The 26,119-nt window shown below is 38.1% G+C and overlaps 1 protein-coding gene across 2 annotated transcripts in view; it reads left to right on the top strand.

Moving 5' to 3' along the window:
- KLHL14 (kelch like family member 14) overlaps nucleotides 1-26,119 on the top strand; it is a 180,854-nt gene that overhangs the window by 146,783 nt on the left and 7,952 nt on the right. For both annotated transcript variants that reach the window (XM_072604504.1, XM_072604505.1), the window contains exons 5-7: nucleotides 13,502-13,580; nucleotides 25,164-25,354; nucleotides 25,434-25,592. In XM_072604504.1, the coding sequence (XP_072460605.1) occupies nucleotides 13,502-13,580; nucleotides 25,164-25,354; nucleotides 25,434-25,592 (429 nt within the window). The remainder of the gene's footprint in view (nucleotides 1-13,501; nucleotides 13,581-25,163; nucleotides 25,355-25,433; nucleotides 25,593-26,119) is intronic.

Genomic DNA, 26,119 nt, shown 5'->3' with positions numbered 1-26,119 from the left:
TTAACCCTTAATTTGTACCATATTTTTCATATGTAATAAATATGAGGAAGTCTTCTTAAATTTTATCTTAATTTTCTTTTTCATAAAGGAGTACTTAGAATTCAATCTTATTCGTTCTCACCACAGGGTGGTATTTATTATTTTAATTAAGGGAGAAGTTATACATTTTTCAGTGCCACTATTACCCTCTATCTACTGTACCATAGGGGCTACAGCTAAGCTTAGAGGTTAGCTGTGTTATAGCAGAGTAAGCACTGAGTCTGGTGTCAGAAGAGCTCACTCTGCAACTTAGTATCTCTGTGACCTTGGAGAATTCATTTCATCTTTTCTGGGCCTTGATTTTCTCATCTGTTAAAGTGGGGGTGGGGAGAAGGAAGGGGAAAGGGACTATAACCTCTGTGCTCTAACACATACAAACTATAACAATTTATTATCCTGTGAAAAATAACTGGCTTAGTTTCCAAACCCGATAGGGTATGGTGGCTAGGTCATGGGATTTGGAATCTGAAAGAATTGGGCTCATGTCCCACCTCAGATACATAGGCAGCTAGGTGGTACAGAGAATATAATATTGAACTTAGAGTGAGCAAATCCTGAGTTCAATTCCAGCCTCAGACACTTGCTAACCTTTTGATGGCTTAGTCACCTGGCTACTTTGTACCTTAATTTTCTCATCTGTAGAATGGAATTAATGATAACACCTACCTGCTAGAGTTGTTATAGAGGATAAAATGAGATAATGTTTATAAAGTGCCAAATAAATGCTGGCTAACTTTAGCTGTTATTAGAGATTACAACTCTGAGCAAATCATCAAATTTTTTTATACCTCATTTTTCTCATAGGAGGAGGCTGGATTTGATGGCCTATAAGATTCCTCTGAGATCTAAGTATGTCATTTTCTGAGAGAAACTGACCAATCCAAACCCATTGAGGGTAGATGTGTTATTTCTTGGAGGAGTAAGATAATAGGACTGAGTTTAAAAAAATAATCTGAAACTCTCATGTGAATCTGTCAGACTTAGAACCCATCTACCCACTTTCACCTTGCCATATCCTACTCCCCTAATCAAGTCAGCATTGGGGAGAGAAACAGAAAACAAAATCAGAAGTGCTAGTATTTTGAACATCTTTTGGTGAATATTAAATCAGTTCTGAATTATTGAATCTGGATGGAAGCTGTTTCCCTTCCTTTGACTTAGGACTCTTCATAGTCCCGGTGTCAATGATATAACTCCTCATTTAAATGACTATTGGAGGGGCTAGTCATCTCCAAAAAGTGTCAGTTTGATTTTGAAATTTTATCTTTTGAGCCAATTCACAGGTTCTGTGTGACAAGTGGTGCGTACCTACATACAGGGCTGAGCTGAGCTAAAATAGGGATTGAGTTCTTTTAAACTGAGTTATTTGAATAAATTGGAACCATCTTTCAGAATCCCCAGGCCCATTTAGAGCTATGACTTCCAAGATTTCATCTGATGCAATGAGAAACCCTAACTTTCAAAATAAGAGCTCACCTGAGTTCCTTAGCGTGATAGCTTTTCTGCTCTTGTAGTCGGTCAGTAAGCAAACATGTGAAGCCACTACTGTTTGCCAGATATTATGGTAAGTGCTGAGTGTATAAACAAAATAAGATGGGACTAGCAGAAGATCCTGTAAAAGCAGACTGAAAGTGTTCCCTTTCTGTCATGACAATCAAGGCTTGTTGAAAGGTTCTGAAAAGACACACTTCAGCAAGCCTCGGCTTCCGAGGGGAATTAATACAGACCCTCACCATTCTCTCTCTCTCTCTGTGTCTCTCTCTGTCACTTTCTCTCATACTCACATGCACACATGAATACATGTAAATACATATTCACACATAAATATATGTGAATATGAGAAACAACGTGGCCCAGTACCCTGTGAGTGGTCCTTGAAGTCAGAAAGACCTGGTTCCAAGATATGAATTGTGTGTGTGTGTGTGTGTGTGTGTGTGTGTGTGTGTGTGTGTGTGTAACATATACACAAAAGTCAGCATGGCCTAATGGATAGAAGACCTGAAGTTCAGTCCTTGCTCTGATACACGCTGGCTGGGTAATCTTGCCAAATCACCGAACTTCTCCATATAACTTTTCCATCTAACTCTCTAAGACTAGAAGTTGCAGAATGGGGTGTTGGCCTACACAGGAAGAGAAAATTCTTCAGTAGGAATTATGAATCCCAGGTCTGGTTCAAAAAACAAAAGACAGATAAATGCACACATTTCTTTAGTGTTTAATAATCATTTTAGCTAACATTTATATAACTATGCACTGATTTGCTAAGTGCTTTATAAGAAATATCTGTCAATAAATATCTATTAAGTGCCTGCTGTGTTCCAGGAATTTCGCCAAGTCCTTCTCTCTGATCCTCACAACACCCCTTTCAGGTAGGTGTTAGTATGTCCCCATTTTGCAAATTGAGATTAAACAGGAGGTGAAGTGACTTGCCCAGGGTCACACAACTCATAAGCGTCTGAGGCCAAATTTGAACTCTCTAAGGCTATAAGTTAAAGAAAGGGTATTGGTCTACGCTGGAAGAGGAAATCCTGCAATGGCAATTACGAATCCCAGGTCTGCTTAAAAAATAAAACATAGATAAGTGCACACGTTTCTGTAGTGTTTAATAATAATTTTATTTAACTCTTACTATGCACCAATTTGTAAGCGCTTTACAAGAATTATCTATCAATATGCATTTATTAAGTGCTTACTATGCTCAGTGCTTATCTCACTCGATCTGCATAACACCCCTTTTAGTAGGTGTTGGTATTGTCCCTATTTTACAAACTGAGATTAAACAGTGGTGAAGTGACTTGCCCAGGGTCACACAACTAATAAGTGTCTGAGGTCTAATTTGAGCCCGAGTCTTCCTGATTCTAGGTTTAGTGCTCTATCCACTATGCCACCAAGCTGCCACTATTTACTTGTGTGTAGATAGATAAATACATAGATAGATAGATGATAGATAGATAGATAGATAGATAGATAGATAGATAGATAGATAGATAGATGATAGATAGATAGATAGATGATAGATAGATAGATAGATGGTAGATAGATAGATAAATAGATAGATAGATAGATGATAGATAGATAGATAGATAGATGATAGATAGATAGATAGATGATAGATAGATAGATGATAGATAGATAGATTGATAGATAGATAGATGATAGATGGATAGATAGATAGATGATAGATAGATAGATAGATGATAGATAGATAGATAGATAGATGATAGATAGATAGATAGATAGATAGATAGATAGATAGATGGTAGATAGATAGATAGTAGATAGATAGATGATAGATAGATAGATAGCTAGATGGTAGATAGATAGATAGATAGATGATAGATAGATAGATGGTAGATAGATAGATGATAGATAGATAGATGATAGATAGATAGATAGATGGTAGATAGATAGATAGTAGATAGATAGATGATAGATAGATAGATAGATAGATAGATAGATAGATGATAGATAGATAGATAGATAGATAGATAGATGATAGATAGATAGATGATAGATAGATAGATAGATGATAGATAGATAGATAGATGATAGATAGATAGATGATAGATAGATAGATGGTAGATAGATAGATGATAGATAGATAGATAGATAGATAGATAGATAGATGGTAGATAGATAGATAGATAGATAGATAGATAGATAGATAGATGATAGATAGATAGATAGATAGATAGATAGATAGATAGATAGTAGATAGATAGATAGATAGATAGATGATAGATAGATAGATAGATGATAGATAGATAGTAGATAGATAGATGATAGATAGATAGATAGATAGATAGATAGATAGATAGATAGATAGATAGATAGATAGATGATAGATAGATAGATAGATGGTAGATAGATAGATAGATAGATAGATGATAGATAGATAGATAGATGGTAGATAGATAGATAGTAGATAGATAGATGATAGATAGATAGATAGATAGATAGATGGTAGATAGATAGATAGATAGATGATAGATAGATAGATAGATGATAGATAGATAGATGATAGATAGATAGATGATAGATAGATAGATAGATAGATAGATAGATTAGATAGATGATAGATGATAGATAGATAGATGGTAGATAGATAGATAGATGATAGATGATAGATAAATAGATAGATGGATAGATGGATAGATGATAGATAGATAGATAGATAGATAGATAGATAGATAGATAGATAGATAGATAGATGATAGATGATAGATGGATAGATGGATAGATGGTAGATAGATAGATAGATAGATAGATAGATAGATAGATAGATAGATAGATGATAGATAGATAGATGATAGATAGATAGTAGATAGATAGATAGATAGATGATAGATAGATAGATAGATGGTAGATAGATAGATAGATAGATGATAGATAGATAGATAGATGGTAGATAGATAGATAGTAGATAGATAGATGATAGATAGATAGATAGATGGTAGATAGATAGATAGATGATAGATAGATAGATGATAGATAGATAGATAGATAGATTAGATAGATGATAGATGATAGATAGATAGATGGTAGATAGATAGATAGATAGATAGATAGATAGATAGATAGATAGATAGATGGTAGATAGATAGATAGATAGATAGATAGATGATAGATGATAGATGGATAGATGGATAGATGATAGATAGATAGATAGATAGATAGATAGATAGATAGATAGATAGATAGATAGATAGATAGATGATAGATGATAGATGATAGATGGATAGATAGATAGATGATAGATGGATAGATGATAGATAGATAGATAGATAGATAGATAGATGATAGATGATAGATGGATAGATAGATAGATAGATAGATGATAGATGATAGATGGATAGATGGATAGATGATAGATAGATAGATAGATAGATAGATAGATAGATGGTAGATAAATAGATAGATAGATAGATAGATGGTAGATAGATAGATAGATAGATAGATAGATAGATAGATAGATAGATAGATAGTAGATAGATAGATAAAGAGTCTAAATTCCTGTTGCATGTCTTATAGGTGATATCCACCTCTCTATGGTTTATAGCTATACGTCTATGTATTTGTATATAGACTGCTTTAAAACAAAAACTCAGATGTCATCTAAACTTTTATATATAAATGGCCAATGAAAGGGTGGCATTTAAATTTGGTATTTCCCACCCAGGGCTACGCCTTTATTACAGATCAGACTAGTCTGACATTTGTCATCAACCAATTTGGATGATCTCTTGGAGTCTGCCCCAAATTGGACAATTTCTTTGATAGAGCAATGGAGCCCCCTGTTTGGAAAGACCTGCAGCTCAAGGCTGCATTTTATAAGGCCTATGAGGAACCTCAGGAAACATAAACTGTAGAGGTAAAAGGGACCTCACAGGTAATCTAGTCCAACCCCCTCATTTTACAGATTAGTAGACCAAGACCCAAAGGGGTTAAATGAATTATTAATTTGCTGATTGACTGATTTCCCAAGCATACACAAGGAGTAAGAATTATAGGTAGATGAACCCACATCCTCTAACGCCCAAGCTAGTGTTCTTGCCACTCTACCAAGATCTAGTCCAACCCCATTATTAGCTCAATGCAGCCACCTAGAGACTAGGCTTCCAATAGCAGAATTGATCTGTTGTTATTCAGTCTTTTTCAGTTGTGTCCAACTCTTCATGACTCTATTTGGGGTTTTCTTGGTAAAAATGCTGGCGTGATATGCCCTTTCTTTCTACAGTTCATTTTATAGATGAAGAAACTGAGATAAACAGAGATTAAGTGACTTACCCAAAGTCACACAGCTATTAAGTGTTCGAGGCTGAATTTGAACTCAGGTCTTCAAGACTCCAGTTCCAGCACTCTATCCACTGTGTCCCTAGCTGCAAAGGTGCTACTAGGTTATCTTGGCAGAAGAGAATTACCTAGATCAGAAAAAACAAGCAGGTTAAAGCTCCTATGTTAATCACTATTGGGTTTGGACCCATGAGTGGCCAATATATTTCTAGCCTGGGTGAGATAGGAAGATCCAGTCTCTTCCCTCCCTTTCTACCTCAAAGTAATGGATTAGTAGGGAAAAAAATCAAGGTTCCAAATCAACCAGGAAAAATTGAAGCAGGAATTTCTCAGGAAGGGAAAAGATCCTCCAGAGACAGAGAACAGAGCATTATAGGCATTGGTAAAGTTCATGTTTGAGGTAGTGTTTCCCTGAGTCCAGGGTCACAACTAATAGGAAAATGATGTGGGAGCCTTAGAAAGTCATATTGTCCATAGAAAAGTAGGAAAATGGGAGACACTACTTCAAGGGAAAATCATTACAGAATGGATAGTTACAGGAGGGATGACCTCTGGTAATGGAAGTTAGTGTGATAAGAGACCAGTCTGTCCATTCTCAAAGAGGACCATGACATCAGGGAGATGATGACATGACTTGCAGTTGACTTTTATTTCAGTGAGTGAGGCCTGGGCAAGGTCACCAATCTTACTTTCTCCTGTAGAGCCATCTGGGTCCAGCGGGCAGAAATTTATCAGGACGGCTGGAGATGACCCAGGATGCAGTCAGAGACCCTGGCCCTTTTAGGCTAAGGCCTTTTCTGCTCCTCATTTTGAGTAAGAGACCAATCTATTAACCTGACAAGCCAGGAGTCCCTCATGAAAGGTCTATAGTGGGGCTGTGTTCTTGTTGCAGTGGGTAAGGCAGCAAATCTCCTAAACTGAAGCTCAGGATGATATCTCCTGATTCAAAGGTTACCTAGAGAATCTGAGTGATCAAGATAGCTCTTGATTGCTCCAGCTACCTACCCACCAAGATTCCACCTTGACAGAAGTCACTTCACACACAAATAGTATGATGAACAAGATGTCTTATTTAAAATGCAGCCAATCAGTTCCCCAAACTCCTATAAGATTCCAGATGGAATTTTTTCAGGGAGCTCTTTTAGATATAAGGCTAGATATAAGTGAGAACCTCTGTGGTTATGGGCATACATAAAGGACAACTCCTAAAAGATCTTTTTACAGCCCTTGTGATCATAGGCTAGGATGTCACCTTTCTTTGCATAAATTATTGTGTACTAAATGAAATTGACATCTATAAGTACTTCCCACTTGCTTTAATTGCAGACATTCTGGGATGAATCCAAAAAGGGAGATGTCTACTAAACTGGCCTTGTTTAGAGTTCACAGAATCATAATATTTCAGAGTTGGAAGGAACCTTGAGAGCTATCTGGTTCAGCTAATGTATAAAAAGAGATAACCCCTTCTGTAACATATCCAATGAGCATTCATCCAGCCTTTGTTTGAAGAGTTCCACTGAGGAGGGCTGATACCTCAGTGAAATCCAGTGTAGATCCTATTTCACTTTTGAACAGTTATGACTTAATTTCTGGGAAACTTTTTCCTGACCTGGAGCCTAAAGTAGCCTCTGAAACTTCTACTCATTGCTCCCAGTTTTGTCACCCTTGGTCAAAAGCAAGTTTAATCCTTCTTCCATGTGACAGTCCTTTAAATATTTGATACCATCTCTCCTGGACCTTTAGTTGTCTCTTCTCCAGGCAAATCATACACAGTTCCTTCACCCTACCCTCATATGGTATGAACTCAAGGCCTTCATCACCCTAGCTTCTCTCCTTTGGATACTTTCCAACTAATTAACATCCTTCCTGAAATATGGTGCTCGTTACTTAACACTATATTTCAAATGATCAAGGCAGAGTATCTATTTATTCCTGGTTCAGTTAATCAGTTTTCATTTATTAAGTACCTACTATGTGCCAGTCATTTTACTATGCGCTAGGGATACAAAGACAAAACTGAAACAATATTTGACCTCCTGGACCTTACGTTCTATAGGACAAAACAATATGTACACATTCCCAGAAGCTATTTCTCTCAGCCCAAGATTTACCTGCTGTCTCACAGTAGACTATTTATGACCTTCAGGCCTCCAAAACTCCAAAGTCTTTTTAAGATAAATTGTTACCTAACCATGTCTCCCTTATCTTATGCTTGTGAAATTACTTTTTTGAACCCAAGTGGAAGACTTTACATTTATTCCTTGTAAATTTCAGGTGGTACAGTAGATAGAATGCTGGTCCTGAAGTCAGGGAGATTCGTCTTTCTGAGTTCAATTCAGACCTCAAACACTGACGATCTGTGTAATCCTGGGCAAGTCACTTAACCCTGTTTGCATCAGTTTCCTCATCTGTAAAATGAGCCAGAGAAGGAAATGGCAAATCACTCTAGACTCTTTGCCAAGAAAACCCCAAACAAGGTCATGAAGAATCAGATGTGACTGAAACAACTGAACAAATTTTATGAGATTTGGCCCAGTGTTTTAGCCTGCCTTTTTTTTTTTTTGGATTCTGATTCTGCCATCCAGTATGTCAGTTATCCCTCCTAATTTTGTGTCATCTGAAAGTTTGATAAACAATCAATGTCTTTATGGCACCATAATCTCATTTGAAATAAGTCCAGAAAAAAAAACAAAATAAAAGACAAACTTTTGCATATAGTATGGACACTAGGTAATGCTATTTGGGTTGATTGATGCACCACTGTCATGCCAGCAATTAATTAATTGAAAGGCTGGAAGAATTCCTGGATTGGTCCACTGCCCCCCAACTGGATGACATCCTTATCTTGTTCCATTACAAGTAAGACCACATTAAAAACATGTGAGGTCTTGCTTTGGCCCCTTCATCACATTTTGTTCTATAATTAGGCAACTATATCATTAGATCCCATTTGCACTTGAGGGCTTGTCCTGGACTATGAGAGCTTCCAGAGGGATTCACTCTAGTTCAAGGTGATCACAATGCGGATTCTCCAAACTTGAACTTTGCACTGATTGGGAGGAAGAGACAACTAATCTTGAACATTTATTCTCAAGTAGGGCTAACTGAAGAAAGAAGCCATCTTCCAGTGAAGTATTAGATAAGGAGACTTCTAGGCACAGAAAGAGACATTAGTGGTAGTAACATTCTGGTTCTGCATTAATCTTTCTGTAAAAAAAAATAATAATGCCTCCAGGGTTTACATGGGCTAGGGAAGTGTTCATATAGAATTTATTCTAGAGAAGAAAGATCTATTCCAGGAGACTGTTTGCCTACCAGTAGCATAATATTCTCATCAGCTCACAGTCAGAAGAACTGTACTGTGATGAACAGGGAGCTGGAAAGTCAGGTTGGGGGCAGACTTTAAAGGACTTGAAAATCAATAGAGGAATTTTTATTTTACACCAGAGGAAACAGGCAGCAGCTAGGTGATGCAGCAAATAGAGCACTGAGCTTGACATTAAGACATCTTCACACATTCAAATCTGGCCTCAGACACTTACTAACTGTGTGATCCTGAGCAAGTCACTTAACGCTGTTTGCTTCAGTTTCCTCATCTGTACAATGAGCTGGAGAAGAAAATGGCAAACCACTCTAGTGTCTTTGCCAAGAAAACTGCAACTAGGGTCATGAAAAATAGGACAAGATAGAACTACAGCAAAAGAGGCAACAGGGAGCCATTGGAATTTATTGAGTAGGGGAGTGACGTGGTCAAATCTGCACTCAAGGAGAATCATACTGACAGTCCAGTATGGAGGCTAGATGGGAGTGGGGAGAAATTTGAAGCAAGGAGACCAAGTGAAAGCAAATTCCAGAGACTTATAAAAACTTTCACTCAAGGACAGAGAAAGATGGAACCCACAACTACCATTAATGTGGGAGCTCACCTAGATCTGTGACCATGTCCCTGTCTAGTGAACCATAAACCCACTGCCGTGGTATAAAATAATCACTCTGGCTTCCCTGGAACTCAGTAGGCTAGTATAATGAACACTAGCATCAGGCCCTTTCTTTGACCCTGCCTTAAATATCCCTGCTCCTAATGAGTGAGACAGAGGAATGATCATGAGCAGCTGCTCCTGGTGGCTGGCCAGATGCTTCTGCACCTGCATTTTGGCATCTTGCCGCTCCATGTGTTTTCAATTCCATGGAGATGGTGTATCCTTGATTCCTACATTGGCCTGCGTCAGGGAACTTTAGTCTTTCAGAATCTGTTCCTTGCGTACTAACTCACCCTCATCCTCTACCCTCTTCACTGCTTGATACTGCCGTCATAAGCCGTGCTCTGTACGTTATTTGGGGACTCTTCCCACTTCTCTTTATGATAATATTCCTCCCATCCCTCTCATCATAGTGAATATTCCAGTCTCATCACCATTTTGAAAATGGAAGCCATAGGCTGCTGCCTACTATTAGCTTTCTTCTCACAAATGCAGATGGAACACTTCTTTCAGTTCACACATGTGAGGAATTTGTAGTCCAGGGAATTGTATTGCAAATTAAAGAGAAGACAGCAATATTGCCTGATGGGACATAAGCTCCTTGAGGGGAGGAATAGTTTCATTTTTGTATCTTTAGTACCTAGTACAGTGCCTGGTACTTAGACTAGAAAGGTTATGATCTTGTATGGTTTTCACCAGATTTTTTATTATCATAAACCTCTATCAATAGAGAGTTCTTGAACACACATTCCCAATACCTATTTAACTTATTTATAAGTTTTTATATATGTATATATATGTAAAATATGCTACTTTACTCATGCTTATGTACTTACTTTTTATTGTAGTGACATACATATATAGATGTACTTATATGTCACTATATGCATTGGGCCAGCTAGGATACACAGTGAATAGTTAGAAGGACTCATCTTCCTGAATTCAGATTTGACCTCAGATACTTACTAGTTGTGTGACCCTGGACAAGTCACTTAATTCTGTTTGCCTCAGTTTCCTTCTCTGGAAAATGAGCTGGAGAAGGAAATGGCAAACCATTCAAGTATCTTTGCCAAGAAAATCCCAAATGTTGTCACGAAGAGTTGGACAGTATTGAAATGACCAAACAGCAACAAACAACAACAATTACATATTATAAAACATTATAAAACTATACCTCCTGGGAGGAGGGCAGAAGGGAAAAGCATGACTATGTGGCCTGATGAAGGTAGAAAGGAGTAAAGAGTGGTCTAGACCTACCTTTCCAGAAATGCAGATCAAATGATTAAGAGAAGAAGAGGTGATCTGACACTCAGGATCATAGATTTAGGGTTCAGAGCAACCCCAAGGCCATCACATCTTACCGCCTCCTGAGGCCTGAGGAAGTTAAGCAACTTTCCCAAGGTCACATAGTTCGTAAGTGTGAGAGGGAAGATTTGAACTCAAGTCGTCAGACTCAGAGCAGTCTCTGAGCCTGGGACCAGAATGATCCCAGTGCTTCAGGCTTCCCTGCCTGCTTTTATTTGCATCCATGTCTTCACATCCTACTGTGTGGCCTCTCCTCTGGGGAAGGAGTCTTGGAAGGTGGTCTCATGTGAGTATGCTCATTCAAATCTTATCTATCCGTGCCTGAGTTTGGTGAGCAGCTCAGGGCTTTGGGCAGGCATATCACCAAGATAGAAGGGAAATGATGGTCTCAATGCCCATGGGCACATCTGCCTGGTATTTTGCCACTCCCTAAGGTAAATTCTTTCCCTTGCAGAGTGTACCCATAGTAAGGGCCAGAGCCTTATACTCCATTATCAGAGAAAGCCATTGCTCCATCCTGCCCAATGCCAGTGTTGTGGACAGCTGTGATGAATCTTCTTATTCTAGTTTTATACATCACTTCCCTCCACTCAGCCCTCTTCTTACTCTGTAACATTTATCCTTTTCTCTCACCTATCCATCCTGCCTCTCAGTTCCTCCCCACCCCCATGCACTTGAGGCACTCCCAGAGGGAGTCTCCAATACCATCAGCAGTAGATGAGAGGCCAGCACTGGGGCTGCAAAGGAAGACGTTGGCGTTCCAAGTTGGGACTTCAAACACATTGTCTCCCCCCAAATACTCCTGTCATAAAACCCATAAAGACACATAAGTCATTTGTATGTTAGAAGCTATGTTTGCCTTTCTATAAATGGAGGAGAATTTGGAGTCCTTGTTTCTGAGTTTAGTTATAAATACATTAACAGAGATTTTGTCATATTGAGAGCATTGAGGGTTGATTTCTTCTTAGTTGCTTCATGGAAATCGATGCACGCTGTCTTGCTCCAGACTTCCTGATCTGCTGTCAATCTGTATGTAAACTAAGGTGCATTTTAATATCAAGGAAGCATTAATATGCTTCTGGGGCTTGACAGAAAGGATAAGCTAGTTAACTGGCTTAGGTCGTTCATGTTTCCTATTCTAACAAACACACTCCGAGTATGACATAGGAGAAGATTCTGCCTCATTCTTCCTATAATTCCCCCTAACCTGTGCTGAAGGAATATCCTGAGCCCTGAAGCATGACACTGCCCTTTCCTAACTCATATCATTCATTACAGTAGTTCTCTTAGCCATTTTTACCAAAACAAAAAGAGTTTTGCCTCATTTCTGGGTAAGAAGACAGGGCAAGCCACTTATGTTTATGGGGCCATGGGACAGACAGCACAGAGGAAAGAGTGTTGGACTTGAAGTTGGTGGCCTAAATTTAGATACCAGGTCTGTCACAATGGGCAATTTGCTTAATCTTTCAGGACGTTTATAAAATGAGGGGGTCAAAATAATAATAATACTATAATGACAGCATTTATATAACACTTTAAAGTTTGTGAAGCTTTTCTGATTTTATCCTTATGGCAACCCTGGGATGTATTTACTATTCTTATTATTATCCCATTTTACAACTGAGGTAGCTGAGATAGACAGAGATTAAAGCGGCTTGACCAGCGTCACAAAGCTATAAATATCTGAGGCTGGATTTGAACTCAAGTCTTCCTGACAGGTGGCCTGATGCGCCATCCACAGTATCACCTAGTTCCAGAGTCCCTTTCACTTCTAAGTCTATGACTTTCATAAAATTTTATAGGCAAAGAAATAACATTCAGTAGGATAGAAAAGAGAGAAGGAAAAAGTATTAATTAAAGCCTATTGTATGCCAGGCACCATGCTAAATGCTTTACAAATATTATCTCATTGAATCCTCACAACAAACTTGGGAAGTAGGTGCTGTTATTACGCTTATTTTACAGTTGAGAAAATAAGGTAAATAGAGGATAAGTGACTTTTCCAAAGTCATGTGGATGGTTAAAGTCCGAGAAAGGATTCAAACCCTGATTCCAAGCCCAATGCTGCGTCTACTGTGCCACCTAGCTGCCAAAGTAAGCAATATGGCATATGGACCAAAAAATGCCTAACATCTTCTAATCAATTTAATTTAATTAGCATTTCTAAAATGGAGAGCCAAAAACTAGTTGTTGTATGTTTTTACACTTATTTTGAGTGTCGCTAACTTCAAGTATTATTGAATGCAATTCTTTTGTTGAACGTGTACTTCTTTTTGCTTCCCTGATGAACAGTATGCCTTTTTAGAAAAGCAGTTGAATTGTATAATACAGTCATTTTCATCTAAGTGTACTGTCTTAAGTACCACATGAATGTATTTTTACAGGAAAACACAGTACAAACTTTGTCAGCCGATACGATCCAAGGTTTAACAGCTGGATCCAGCTCCCACCTATGCAAGAAAGGTAAGAGCATTCTTTGTGGTTTTGTCTGTGTTATCTCTGCCTGTTCCACAAACAATATTCGCACTTTGTGGTTTTCAAAAATAAAGCAACTAGAAGCAGCTAGATGAGCTGATGGATAGAGTGCCAGCCCAAGGGCCAGAGTTCCAATCTGGCCTCAGACACCAGCTGTGTGACTCTAGACAAGTCACTTAACCCCAGCTGTCATCTGAAAAATAACAATAAATAAAGCAACTATAAAATTAATTGCTGAAAGACACAGGTTTTACATTTTCTATCTAACCAGTAGAGTCAGTCAGTTTATTAATCCATGGGCTTACAGGATCCTAACTAGGCAGTGATTTGGCATCATGCAGAAAGAGCACTGGGGATCTGTGTTGGCATCCTGCCTCTGTGACACCTACGTGATGTTGGGCAAGTTGTTTGATTTCTATGGTCCTTGGTTTTCTCTTCTTTAAAATGAGGAGGGTGGGCTTCATGGGCTGTGAGGTCTCAAGAATACAATCCTAATAACTGACCTTACTTGTTCTTTAGTCAGTTTAATTCCACAACACTTCAATAGACATTTATTAATCACCTGCTGCGTGCAAAGCGTTGCGCTAGGCACTTGAGATACAAAAACACCACTAAAAAAGGTCTCTGCCCTCAATAAGCTTAAGCCTCATCATGGGGATGCAATATTCACACATAAAAGTAACAAAATGGCAGGCAGCCTGGCATAGTGAATACAGAGCTGAGCAAGTCGCTAAACTTCCTGGTGCCCCAGGTGACTCTCTGAGACTATAACATATAGGTCAGTTGTCATATGAAAAGGGCAGCTAAGCAGCACAGTGGACGGAGTCAGGAAGACTCATCTTCCTGAGTTCAAATCCAGCCTCAGACACTTACTGTGTGACCCCAGGCAGGTCACTTAGCCCTGTTCGCCTCATCTGTAAAATGAGCTGGAAGAGGAAATGGCAAACCACTCCAGTATCTTTGCCAAGAAAGATAGAGTCACAAAGAATTAGACACAACTGAACAACAAGAAAGAAGTAATTACTAAAAATAGAAAAAAAAAACTATAAGAAACCTGTGTTGATCTTCTAAGGAGTAGTACCTGGGAAGAACTTAGGAGAAAACAAGATGCATTAGTTTATCAGGTCCTGTTTCCCTAGGAGCACAAGGGAAGAGATGTACAAAGCTAAGAAAAGGAGCTAGAAAGGATGTTAGAGTCCAGTCTCTCCATTTTATAGATGAGAATACTAAGGTATAGAGAATTGAAGGGATCTGCTGAAAATCAGCTAAGACTTGAAGGCAAGCGCACTTGTGCTATCCTTGAATAAACCCAAGTAAACTCTCACAGGAACTCCTAGAAGTTGCAGTGATGTGATTCAAACAGCAATAACAAAGGAAGCCTGAAATTTAATTAGATAAACATTGATTAGATCCCTGCTATGCTATGTGGAGGGGCAGCTAGGTAGTAGAGTGGATGGAACTCTAGGTCTAATATCAAGAATGCCTGAGTTCAAATTCAGTCTCAGACATGTCCTTGCTGTGTGTCCCTGGGCAAGTCACTGAAAATATGTTTGCCTCAGTTTCCTCATCTGTAAAATGAGCTGGAGAAGGAAATAGTAAACCACCCCAGTATCTTTGCCAAGAGAACCTCAGCTAGGGGTTATGAAGAGTTGGACACAACTGAAATGACTGAACAACAAATGCTATGTGGAAGGCATTATGCTAGGTACTGACGATGCAGAATCAAATCCAAAACTCTGGAGGAGCTTACTTACATATTGCAGCCTTCACAGTTTTTGCTCACCTTTCTACTTTAAAGTTCTAACCTAGCCTGTCATGAAACCCATAGAAACAATGTTGTTTTTTTCTTCATTTTACATATTAAACGACTGCTTCACATATCTAGTTTCCCAAGTCCATCTTTTACAACTCAAATCCCAAAATCAGAAAGGGACAAAATATCAAATGTAAATTTGCTTGCTTTTTTAAAGAAAATACATTGCTTTCTCTCTTTGCTGAAATTTCAAGGCCTTTTCCTAGGCATGACCCAATCTTGGTTTCCTAAGTAAGGGGCATTTATATGCATGAACAAGACTAGGGCAATGACAGTAGCTTATAGAATCAAAATCTTCTTAATTGCGATAATAATCATAACATAAAAATCATTTAGCATAATTTTTCTGTAATAGGAGTCTTTTTTTATTTGTCACAAAATGCCAAAGTCCAATATTGAAATTGGTACATTTCTGAAGTATGATGATGGTCATGACATTAAGATTTCATCATCTCTAAAGGAAAAGTTTCCCATTTTTCCCTTGAGCTTGCCTCCAACAAAAACCTACTTCCATCAATTTTCAATGAACTAAATAGAATGAAACCATTTTGTTCATACATGCATATTCACATACTGAAATTTAAGGCACCATTGTTTTTCTTCCAAAGTGACAGATGGGTCTACTTAAGCAAACATTAACTACAACTTTTTTTCCTCTAGAGGGAAATACAGGAAAGTTTTTTACATCCTTTTTCTGTCTTATTCATTGCTTCATGATCCTTTGTTCTCCAATAGTATTTTTTTTAGAAAAATATTTCCTCCTTATGCAACCTTTACTGTATCAATAAGCTCCTGAAAGATGAATTACAAATTAAACAGAAATCTCGTGATGATACTCGATTCCAAAATGTGCATTGGTGAAGCGTGATGATATGAATTCAGACCATAAAGAAATCCTAATTCTTAACTCTTTACTCTGTGTAATTTAGTTGAAAGTTACTTCCAGATCAGGGAGAATATAGTCATGAAAAATGATGTGATCTAATGTATTATGAGTCTTATATGTCTTTTTATGTAATATCTAATTCAGACATTCTTTAAGACATTATTCTAATCAAGGTAGCTTTCTTAGGAGCTCTTAACATGAACTGGAAGTCCCCTATCCTTAAGGTCTTTTCTCAGTGTAGGCTATCTGGCCTTCTTCATGGGCTTTATGATCACCATTAACGTTGCTCTCTCATTTTGCCCTATAATCACAACTATTTAAAACAAGACTTAAAAAATACAAAGAAAATAAAAGAAATTTAATCTGTTTTGAAATGTCATCTTCTCATCACAATAGTCCCCTTTGCTGGGGGCTTTAGACCAAAATAATTAACCTTCATGCCTTCAGCTTGGGATGCATAACTCACGTCGCGGTCAATTATCTCACTGTAGAGCCCCTAAGGATGGGAAGTATTGCTGCAAAACCTAATTAGTAATTTTTTTTAAAAAATGTGTATTGTTTACTTGATAGTCCATAATGACTTCCTCTGAGGCATTATGGCCTATCATGGCAGGGTCCTACTTAGACAATTTTTAGCAGATCATTGACCTGATAAAAGGAGCTGCCATGGTCTGCCGGCACCCGGCAGCCACCGTTGACAGGATGGACTGTTTAACGTTTCTTTCTAAGTCATTATGGTCTATCATGTCAGGTCCCTACTAAGAGAATTTTTTTTTTTAGATTCAGAACAATCAACTCGATAGACCAAATAAAGAGCTTCATATAGCACTGAGTGGGAAAAGGCAGGTCTCACAGAAGCCCAGCCAATCTTCAAGTCTCAAATCTCCTATGGGTCACTTTACTCAGGCAGTAAAATGAAATTTTGCTGTCATCAAAAGACTTCCATTCAAAATAACAAGATCGCTAATCACTGTGGATTAATCAGCATACAAGAAAGAAAAAGAGAGGGTGGGAGGTAGGTAGGAAGGAAGGAAGAAAGGAGGGAAGGATGGAGACAGGAGAATGAAAGAACAAAAGGAGGGGGGAGATGGAGGGAGAAAAGGGGGGATGAAAAAAAAAGAGAGAAGAAAGATTTCCATTTTTTCAGTCAACAATATTTTCTTTAACTACCTAATTTATTTACTTTAAGACTATGAAGGGCAAGAAGAAAAATATAAGAGAAAGAGCATTAGGACCTGAGGACCTCTGTTCAAATCTCAGTTCTGCTACTTACTATAGTATTATGTCTTTAGGCAAGTCACAATTTCTCTGGGCTTCAGTTCTTAAACTATAAAATGCGAAAGTGGGGTTAAATGACCTTTAAGGTTGCTTATAGCCCTAAACCCTACAATCCCACATGACTGCTACATCTTTCCTTTATGAAAAAACGCTAAAAGTATGTTATCTACCCTACAACCATTTGAGGAATGTCTTGGCTACTCACAATCCACAGCCTGTGGGTTTCATTGTTTGAAAGCCTAAGAAAAGTTTAACTTAAAGCAATCTTATCAAACAGTTTGGGTCCCAAAATTAGGGTTTGTGCCTTTAGAAAAGTGAAAATTCAATTTACAAGTATTTATTAAAACACTCACTGTGTGCCAGGCACTGTGCTATGTATGTAAAAAAAACAAAAAACAGCCCCTTCTCTCGAGAAATTTCTGTTCTGCAGAAGTGTGTGTGTGTGTGTGTGTATGTGTGTGTGTGTGTGTGTGTGTGTGTGTGTGTGTGTGTGTGTGTGTCTGTTGTTGTTGTCTGAGGGGAAAGAGGGTGGGAGAAATGGAAAATAACGTACACCCAGTTAAGGAAATGTAAACTATTTGCAAATTAATTACAAAGTAATTTTCGAGATGAGAGTACCCTAACAATGGGGTAGATGTATTATAAGGAGGTTGCCCCTGAGATGAGCCTTGAAAGAGGATAAAGATTCTAAGGGGAGATAGAAGTTAGAGCACACAGGAGACTGGAAGCGACCACTGATAGATATGTTTGGAAATTTTTTTTAAAAGATTAAGTTATCTAAAAACAGACTTTTTGGACACCATATCCATATATCACGGACAGACTACAAATTCTCCTATCCATAGTGAACTCCTCCAAGGAAGGGACTTATTTTTTTTCTTTCTTTGTACTCTCAGTGCTTAGCACTTAATAATTGTTTGCTGGCTAACTCGTGTTTCTCTAGTGTAGTTTATGGACATTTTCATTTTGGGTATCCAAAATTTGATTTAGAGAGACTCAAAATCTTTTATATTATAATTTCTATGTAAAATTGAACAGCTAGTCTTGGCGAGTGAAACAAATCTGATTTTTTTTTCATTTCACTCCTAACAGTGACACTCTGTGGATGAAGTTAGGAATACATGTAAAGGATCAGATTAAGAAAATATTAACTAAAACCAGGAAGTTCTGAAAAGCTCTCTCTTTTTTGTAACAGGTAGGCATAGGACTAAGGGTAGAAATGTTAGGAATTCAATCATAGATGAGAACAAAAAAAAGAGATTCTCACATGCTATTAAAGGGAAATCTACTTCAAATGCTATAATATCTAGAATTCATAAACATATGTGGGTTAAAAATTACAATACCTAACATCATTTGTTAATTTAGATAGATTTTGGCCATTCTAGGAGAAATTCCAACTTATATGCTCATACACACATGCACACATACATGCACACATACATATATACATACATACACACACTGCAAATTGTTGTTTTTCCTATAAAGGTAAGTCAAGAACAAGCAAACGACTGATTTCAGAGGTTTGTGACATTATCGAATTCACTTAATATCATGAAGAAATACCAGCATGCTCTACACATTCTGAGTGTTTTTTCAGTTGTGTCTGCCTCTTCGGGGCCCCATTTGGGGTTTTCTTGGCAAAGATACAGGAGTTATTTGCCATTTCCTCGATTCCAGGCTCCACACATAGTATGTACTTAGTAAATTTTTGGCCAATGAATACTTTACACTTGGTATTCTTAGCTATGAATTAATGTTTTGGCTTCATAAAAAAAATTAATGTGAGGGGAAAAGCTGTAGCAAGTGCTAGTTAAAATATTTCTTCAAGGACTTTCAGGGAGAAGGAGTAAATAAATGCTCCCTGGGGGCAAACACTGTTTTCATTTTTGTCTTTGCATCCACTGCACCTAGCATAGTACCTAGCAAAAAGTAGGCACTTAAGAAATACATGTTGAATTTATTTGACTACCACATCCTAGTTAGGAAAACCAGGTATCCTGTTCTACAACCCATTGGTCAAAACAATTCTTCAGCCTTTTATTATGTAGTTTTATTCTAATTTAAAAATTCTTCCTTTCTTTCCTTACTTTTGCCTCTTGTCTTTACCCATGTTCTTCCTTCTGGCTTTTGCACAGCATGGATTTCTTTTAAAAGCAAAATAACTATATGGAACAATTATTTCATGAACATTTAATAAGTGCCATAGGAGACACAGAGGTAAATGACAAAGCCCCTTCCCTTGAGAACCTTCCAACCTTGCAGGGTAGATAAGTTGTATACAATGAGCCAAATTAGGAGAATGCATTATGTACCATTTAAGAAACACAGTTCTCTAGGGTACAGAAGAGGAAAAGATCCTTTCTAGTATCAGAGCACGAACTTTTTCACATATTCACATATCATCCTCAAACAGAGATAGCATTAAGCTCTGTATAGTTGCTATTTTAGTTAGCATGTGAACTGCTAACACTAGGAAAAGAAATCTAAGAAAGATAGCAAAATGGCTGCCTCCCATAGGATGGAAAAATAGGTCAAAAATATGGAACTACCCTTCCCCTGTATAAAATGCATGAATAAGAAATGCCATGTTGTAGTTAACAGGAATTATTTTTTAATTCATTGTCATTATTGTTAATCAATGAATGTATCAGTCAGTTAGCAAATATTTTTTAAGTACCTACTATGTGTCAGGTCTTTTGCAAGAAGCTGGAAATACAAAGACCAAAGTACAATAGTTTCTTCCCTGAAGAACTTTGCATTCTACCAAAGAGATAGACTACAGCCAAGTACCAATGAAGCCATATTTTTTTAAGACAATAAAGCCCTCCCTCCTTACCCCGCCACTTGCACACCAATTTCAGAATGACAGAGAAAGACCCTATAAATGATTACTATATATAGAAAATAATGACCTAATAGTTGGTACATAGGATTTAAAGCTGAAAACGACCTAAGAGGTTAGCCAGCCCGACCCACTCAAGGTCACACATGTAGTTAGCAGCAAGTCCAGATCTCAAATCAACATTCCCTGACTTTGCCACTTCCCTCCAGGAGAAATTACCCCTTAAAATTTTCATGTCAGCAATGAATAAGAAATTCATAGTTCCCAATCAGAAAATAATTGCCCTTCTTGTTTTAAGGAATGAGGCTAACTATATAAGATGGTAAAATATCTGGAAGCAGTGTAAAAAAATTCAATTAATCTGAGTGTTCTCTATAAATATCTGGATGTATATCCATATAATACATCTGGATGACTGATTTTTTTTTACTTTTCATTCAGATGTATTGAATAGAAACCACTTAGAATCCTTAACCTTTAGGTGTTGTGGGTTAGAGTTGCTAATGGAAGGAGGGAAGATTTTATTTTTTTATTTTTGGGTCATGACTGCTGTCCTTGCTTAAGTGTGTTGTTTCATTTTTTTCTTGCAAGCTAGACTTGTTCCCCATGTCTTCATAAGGAAGTAAAGATGGGTTTCTATGGAAAGTGAAAATGTTAGATGATGAGTAGGACTTTTATTTTACTTGGTGTCCTTCGGAAGCTGAGATTGTTTATAAATGACTAAATGGTGTCACCATTCATTAGAATCCACAGATATATAAATCCACCTCTATATGGAGGTGTTAAAGAAGTTATACTAATTCCGCAAACTTGACCTGCAAAGACTTTGCTCCCCTGAGAAATGAAGTTTTCTTTGTTAGAGAATTGTTTTTAAAAATAATCTCCGTCTCCAAAATGTGAGAGGTGCTGCCGCTGCTATTTTCACTCTGTATGAGGCTTTGAACTGATGATATGTATCATGCTCATTAAGAAATAAAACAATATGGGCTCCTTTAAAGGTGTGTTATGCCCTCAGACAAATATCAAGAGGTAATCAATTTACTGAAAGCCACAATACAAAAACAGGCGGGAGGCCAGAATTTGTCACACAAAAATCACGTTGGAAGACTTATCTGGAAGAGATATCATGCAATGCAGAACTGAAAGGATACTTGGACATTATTTAGCCCAACTCCCTCACATCCCAGAGGAGGAAACAGGGGCAGCTAGGTGGCACAGTAAATAGAGCTCCAGGCCTGGAGTCAGGAAGATTTCTCTTCTGAGATCAAATCCAGCCTCAGACACTTGGTGTGTGATCCTGGGCAAGTCACTTAGTTGTTTACCTCATTCTCCTCATCTGTAAAATGAGCTGGAGAAGAAAATAGCAGACCACTACAGTATCTTTACCAAAAAAAAAACCAAAACAACCAAATGGGGTCATGAAGAATCTGACGTCTGAAAACAACTGAACAACAAAATCTCATATTAGAAGACGTTTCTCATATAATGTAGCAGTGGCTTCCTTACTTTGGGACAATGTTACCTTCACCTGTGCCACTGAGCCACCCAGCTTGACTTTTGCTCCTTGTAAGAGGAGGAGAAGCATGATACATTGAAAAGCAGACAAGTCTTAGACTAAGGACATAGAATTCAAGTTTTGTCACTGATCCTGGCTAAGTTACTTCTATCCTTTGAACCTCACTTTCTTCATCCAATAACCTGTGAATAGCTCAGGACTCAGGACTGCAAAACTATCATATAATCATTGTGAAAAAATTGCTGAAGATGTGTTTTTACTTATTGTAAAAATAAATTCAGAGATAAAAGGATTAAACTTGAGCAAAAACCTTTGGAAGGAGACCAGGAAAACCAGCATTGAATTCCCCCTCCACTGATACATAACAGAATTTCAAAATTATGCCATCTCAGAGTGGGAACAGACCTCAGTAGCCACCTTACCAACCCTGGTTGACCAAAACATCTCTTTCTCAACATACCTGTCATTCAAGCTTTGCTCGAGGACCTCTAAGGAGGGGAAACTTTTTACGTCCTGAAACATCCATTCCATTTGTACATAGGATCATAGCTCAAGAACTGAAAGGGACTCTTTTTGGATAGCTTTAAATGGCAGTGAATCAGTATACATTTATTAAGCACTTACTCTGTGCCAGGCACTGTATTTAGTGCCCAGGATACAAAGACAGGCAATAGATAGAACCTCTCTCCAGGAGCTCACTGTCTAACGGAGGAAACAAGATGTAGACAATTACGTTCAAACAACTTATATTCAAGGTAAATTGAGGGGGGGGGGAGTCAGCAGAGTAAAGGCACTAGAATAATAAGGATAGGTAAGGAAAGACTTTCTGTAGAAGGTGAGAGTTTAGCTGGGACTTGAAGGAAACCAGTAGGCGGAGGTGAGGAGGGAGAGCATTCCAGGAATGGAGGAGAGCCTAGGAAAGTGCCTGGAGTCAGGAGTTTCCTCCTTACATTAGGCCTAAATTTGCACCTTCTGCCTATTGTTCCTTATTTTGCTCCTTGAGGGCAAGAACAAGTCATTACTTCTTCCACGTGACAGTCTTTCAAATATTTGAAGACAGTTTGGAAATATGCTCCCTCCCCATGCCTTCTCTCTTCCCAATTCCTTCAATCTATCCTCATATGACACATTCTGGAGAATCTTCAGCATCCTGGGTGCCCTTCTCTGGACATTCTCCAGCTTATCAGTAACTTTTCTATATTTAAGACCTAGTACTTGGTATAATACTCCAATTGGCTCCTGACTAGGAGGGAATACAGTGGGAATCTCTTCTTCCTAGTCCAGAACACCATGCCTTTATTAGAGCAGACTATTATAACATTGGCCTTAAAAAAAAAGGTATCGTTTCATAGCACTTGTTGACTGACATTGCCTTTATTTTGTTTTTATAATTCCAAGTTAGGTCCTCTTGTCACTTAACATAAGGCCAATCATACCCTTGCCAGACAGTTAAAGTGTAAAACAGTAATGGATTCAGCAAATCCTCTTCTGTTGTATGCTAAGTTCCATCTTACTCACTCTTAAATCCAGAGGCTTTGTATCCTGCTCCCAAGAGGGACAGGCTATGTGTTAGAAATCAGGGATGGGTCAAGGGAGTCACCTTATATGTTAGAAACATACAGTGTACATCTTAGAAACATAAGGTTCCTATTCAAGCTGGTCCTGTCCTCTGTTTCCCATGAATTTATTGTTCCTGGGACAGAAGGTAGTTCACATGGCTGCTGCTTCTGCTACCTATGTGCTTGCCATTTATCAGTAGTGAACATACAGGTTTAAATTAAGTTGGTATACTCAAGGTCGGACAGCCTCAGTAAGTCTAAGGGTTACACACACATGCACACACACATGCACATGCACTCACACACGTGAGCGTGCGCACACGCACACACACACACACAAAATTTAATTTCAGGAGCAAATGTCATCCTTAGGCAAGAGGGTTGTTCCCAAAAGCAATAGTCCATGAAGGGTGGGACGGGTGGCAGTAACTCTAGATGATGTTGAATCAAAAGCCCCCCCATGAAAGAAAAAGAAAAATTTGGTGGAGTGGATTATTTAGACGGGCTTGATATCACCCAGAGAATTAATCAGCCCTTAATTTCACCTTGCCTTTGAAAACATAAAGCAGTAAGTCTGCTTAACAGCAGGTCTAGAAAAGAGACCCTGATGTTAGCTCTAAGTCACTTGTGAAAACTGGCCCTTGGATGAATTGCCTTTGGAGCAAAGAGGCAGGATTTAAAAGCATTAGGTTCACTTAAGAGAATTACTTAAGGGAAGTTGTTCTGTTTGCAATTCTGCACAGGGAAAAAAATAAGAAAATGATAATTGAAGAAAAATTTTGATGATGTGGTTCTCCTAGTAAATTGGGAACAATGACCCTTGAAGGACCATAAAGAAAGTGAATGTCAAGATAATTTATTATTGTTACATTATCTGCCTCATTTTTCACTTTGTCTTCCTGAGCTCTGAAATTCATGCAAGGTACCAAATGCCCCAAACATTAATGAACACCTTTTTCTCCTTCTAGAGCGTAAAAATAGCTGAAACCAACAGCATGTAGATCTCTCTTTAGGTGAACAGAGATAGATAATGCGTTTGTGATTTCATTGGTAAAGGGAATTCTTGGGTGAGAAAACCCCCTTGGCCAATGCAGGTCAGCACCTTTCTTTCTCTGCAACTTAGTACTTTAGTACTGCAGCCAGTACTAAAAGAGAAGGATATATAAAGAGAGGAAAAAACATTGCCTTGCCCTCAAGATGTTCATATTCCAATGAAGGAGATGCATGTTAATGACTATATACATATAGGATATATATGGAGTTCTTGGAAGGTAATTTCTGAGGTAGGGTCCTGGATAGGTGGGTAGTAGGGGTGATGAACCTGGAAAGGCCCAGAGTCCTGAGAGGTTAAATAACTTACCTATGGTCACACAGCCAGGATGTATGAGAGGACTAGCTTTGAGACTAACTTTCTGTCCCTCACACCATTCTGTTTTTCTTTAGATGCTTACAATTGAAATCAGAATTTTAAATTACATTTAGAATATACCTATGATGGCTACAAACGGCATGGTATTTAATATGTGTGCATATGTATAATCTCCAAAAGTTTGGGGCCCTCTTTTAGGAGGACTTCCCTCATCTGACTTAGCTGATTAGTCCACATGATTTTTCAAAAATAATTTCTCCACTGCACTAATAACTTTCTGTGGGTTGTTACTTTTACCACAGGAGAGCCAGTTTCTATGCATGTCGTCTGGATAAACACTTATATGTTATTGGTGGGAGGAATGAAACCGGATACTTGTCCAGCGTGGAATGCTATAACTTAGAAACCAATGAGTGGCGCTACGTTTCCTCTTTACCCCAACCTCTGGCAGCTCATGCAGGAGCCGTGCACAATGGAAAAATATACATTTCAGGCAAGTCCCTGATCTATTTTCTCGTAGTAACAATGGCTGCCAGCCGCTCTTCTCATTTTCACATCTGTTTATTTCACAGGGGGTGTTCACAATGGAGAGTACGTCCCATGGCTGTACTGCTACGACCCTGTTATGGATGTCTGGGCCCGAAAACAAGATATGAACACAAAACGAGCGATCCACACTTTGGCCGTAATGAACGATCGGCTATATGCAATTGGAGGAAATCATTTGAAAGGTCATATTTTTAATCACAATAATATTTGAGGTCATGCTTCTTGCTAAGGGGATGCTTATTAGCTAATCATAGTTAACCAAGTAAAAAACATGTTGACCAAATAAAATCTGCTTTGTGCAAATTAGCAGTACCCTTGAGCAGGCCTTTATGGGGTCTTTTATGCAGACAAGATGATTTTAAATTTAGGATACTACGGCACACATTAAAGAAATGAATAATGAAGTCCAAAGATAATAAAATGGGAGCCTTCATAACTCAAGAGCAAGAACAATTTCTTATAACCCTGAATTCCGTGAAATAAATTATTCCTTAGCTCCAAACTACTAGTGAGGCTTTCTTCTATAAATTGTTTTCTAGGAAATGTAGTCAAGAGGAACTTTAGTCATGGCCTCACAGAGAAGCTAACTCCTGGTTTGGATTTTTAAAAATAAACCTATTACAGGTTGGGTATTAAATATTAGAATATTTTCTTAACATTCTTGACTATAGTGTGCTCTCTGTGATTCTCCAGGTTATTTTAGAGATCA

The sequence above is a fragment of the Notamacropus eugenii genome, chromosome 4 (assembly GCF_028372415.1).
Source record: "Notamacropus eugenii isolate mMacEug1 chromosome 4, mMacEug1.pri_v2, whole genome shotgun sequence".
NCBI classification, from domain to species: domain Eukaryota; kingdom Metazoa; phylum Chordata; class Mammalia; order Diprotodontia; family Macropodidae; genus Notamacropus; species Notamacropus eugenii.
The sequence above is the reverse complement of the archived record's forward strand: the minus strand, read 5'-3'. Positions and strand labels throughout refer to the sequence as shown.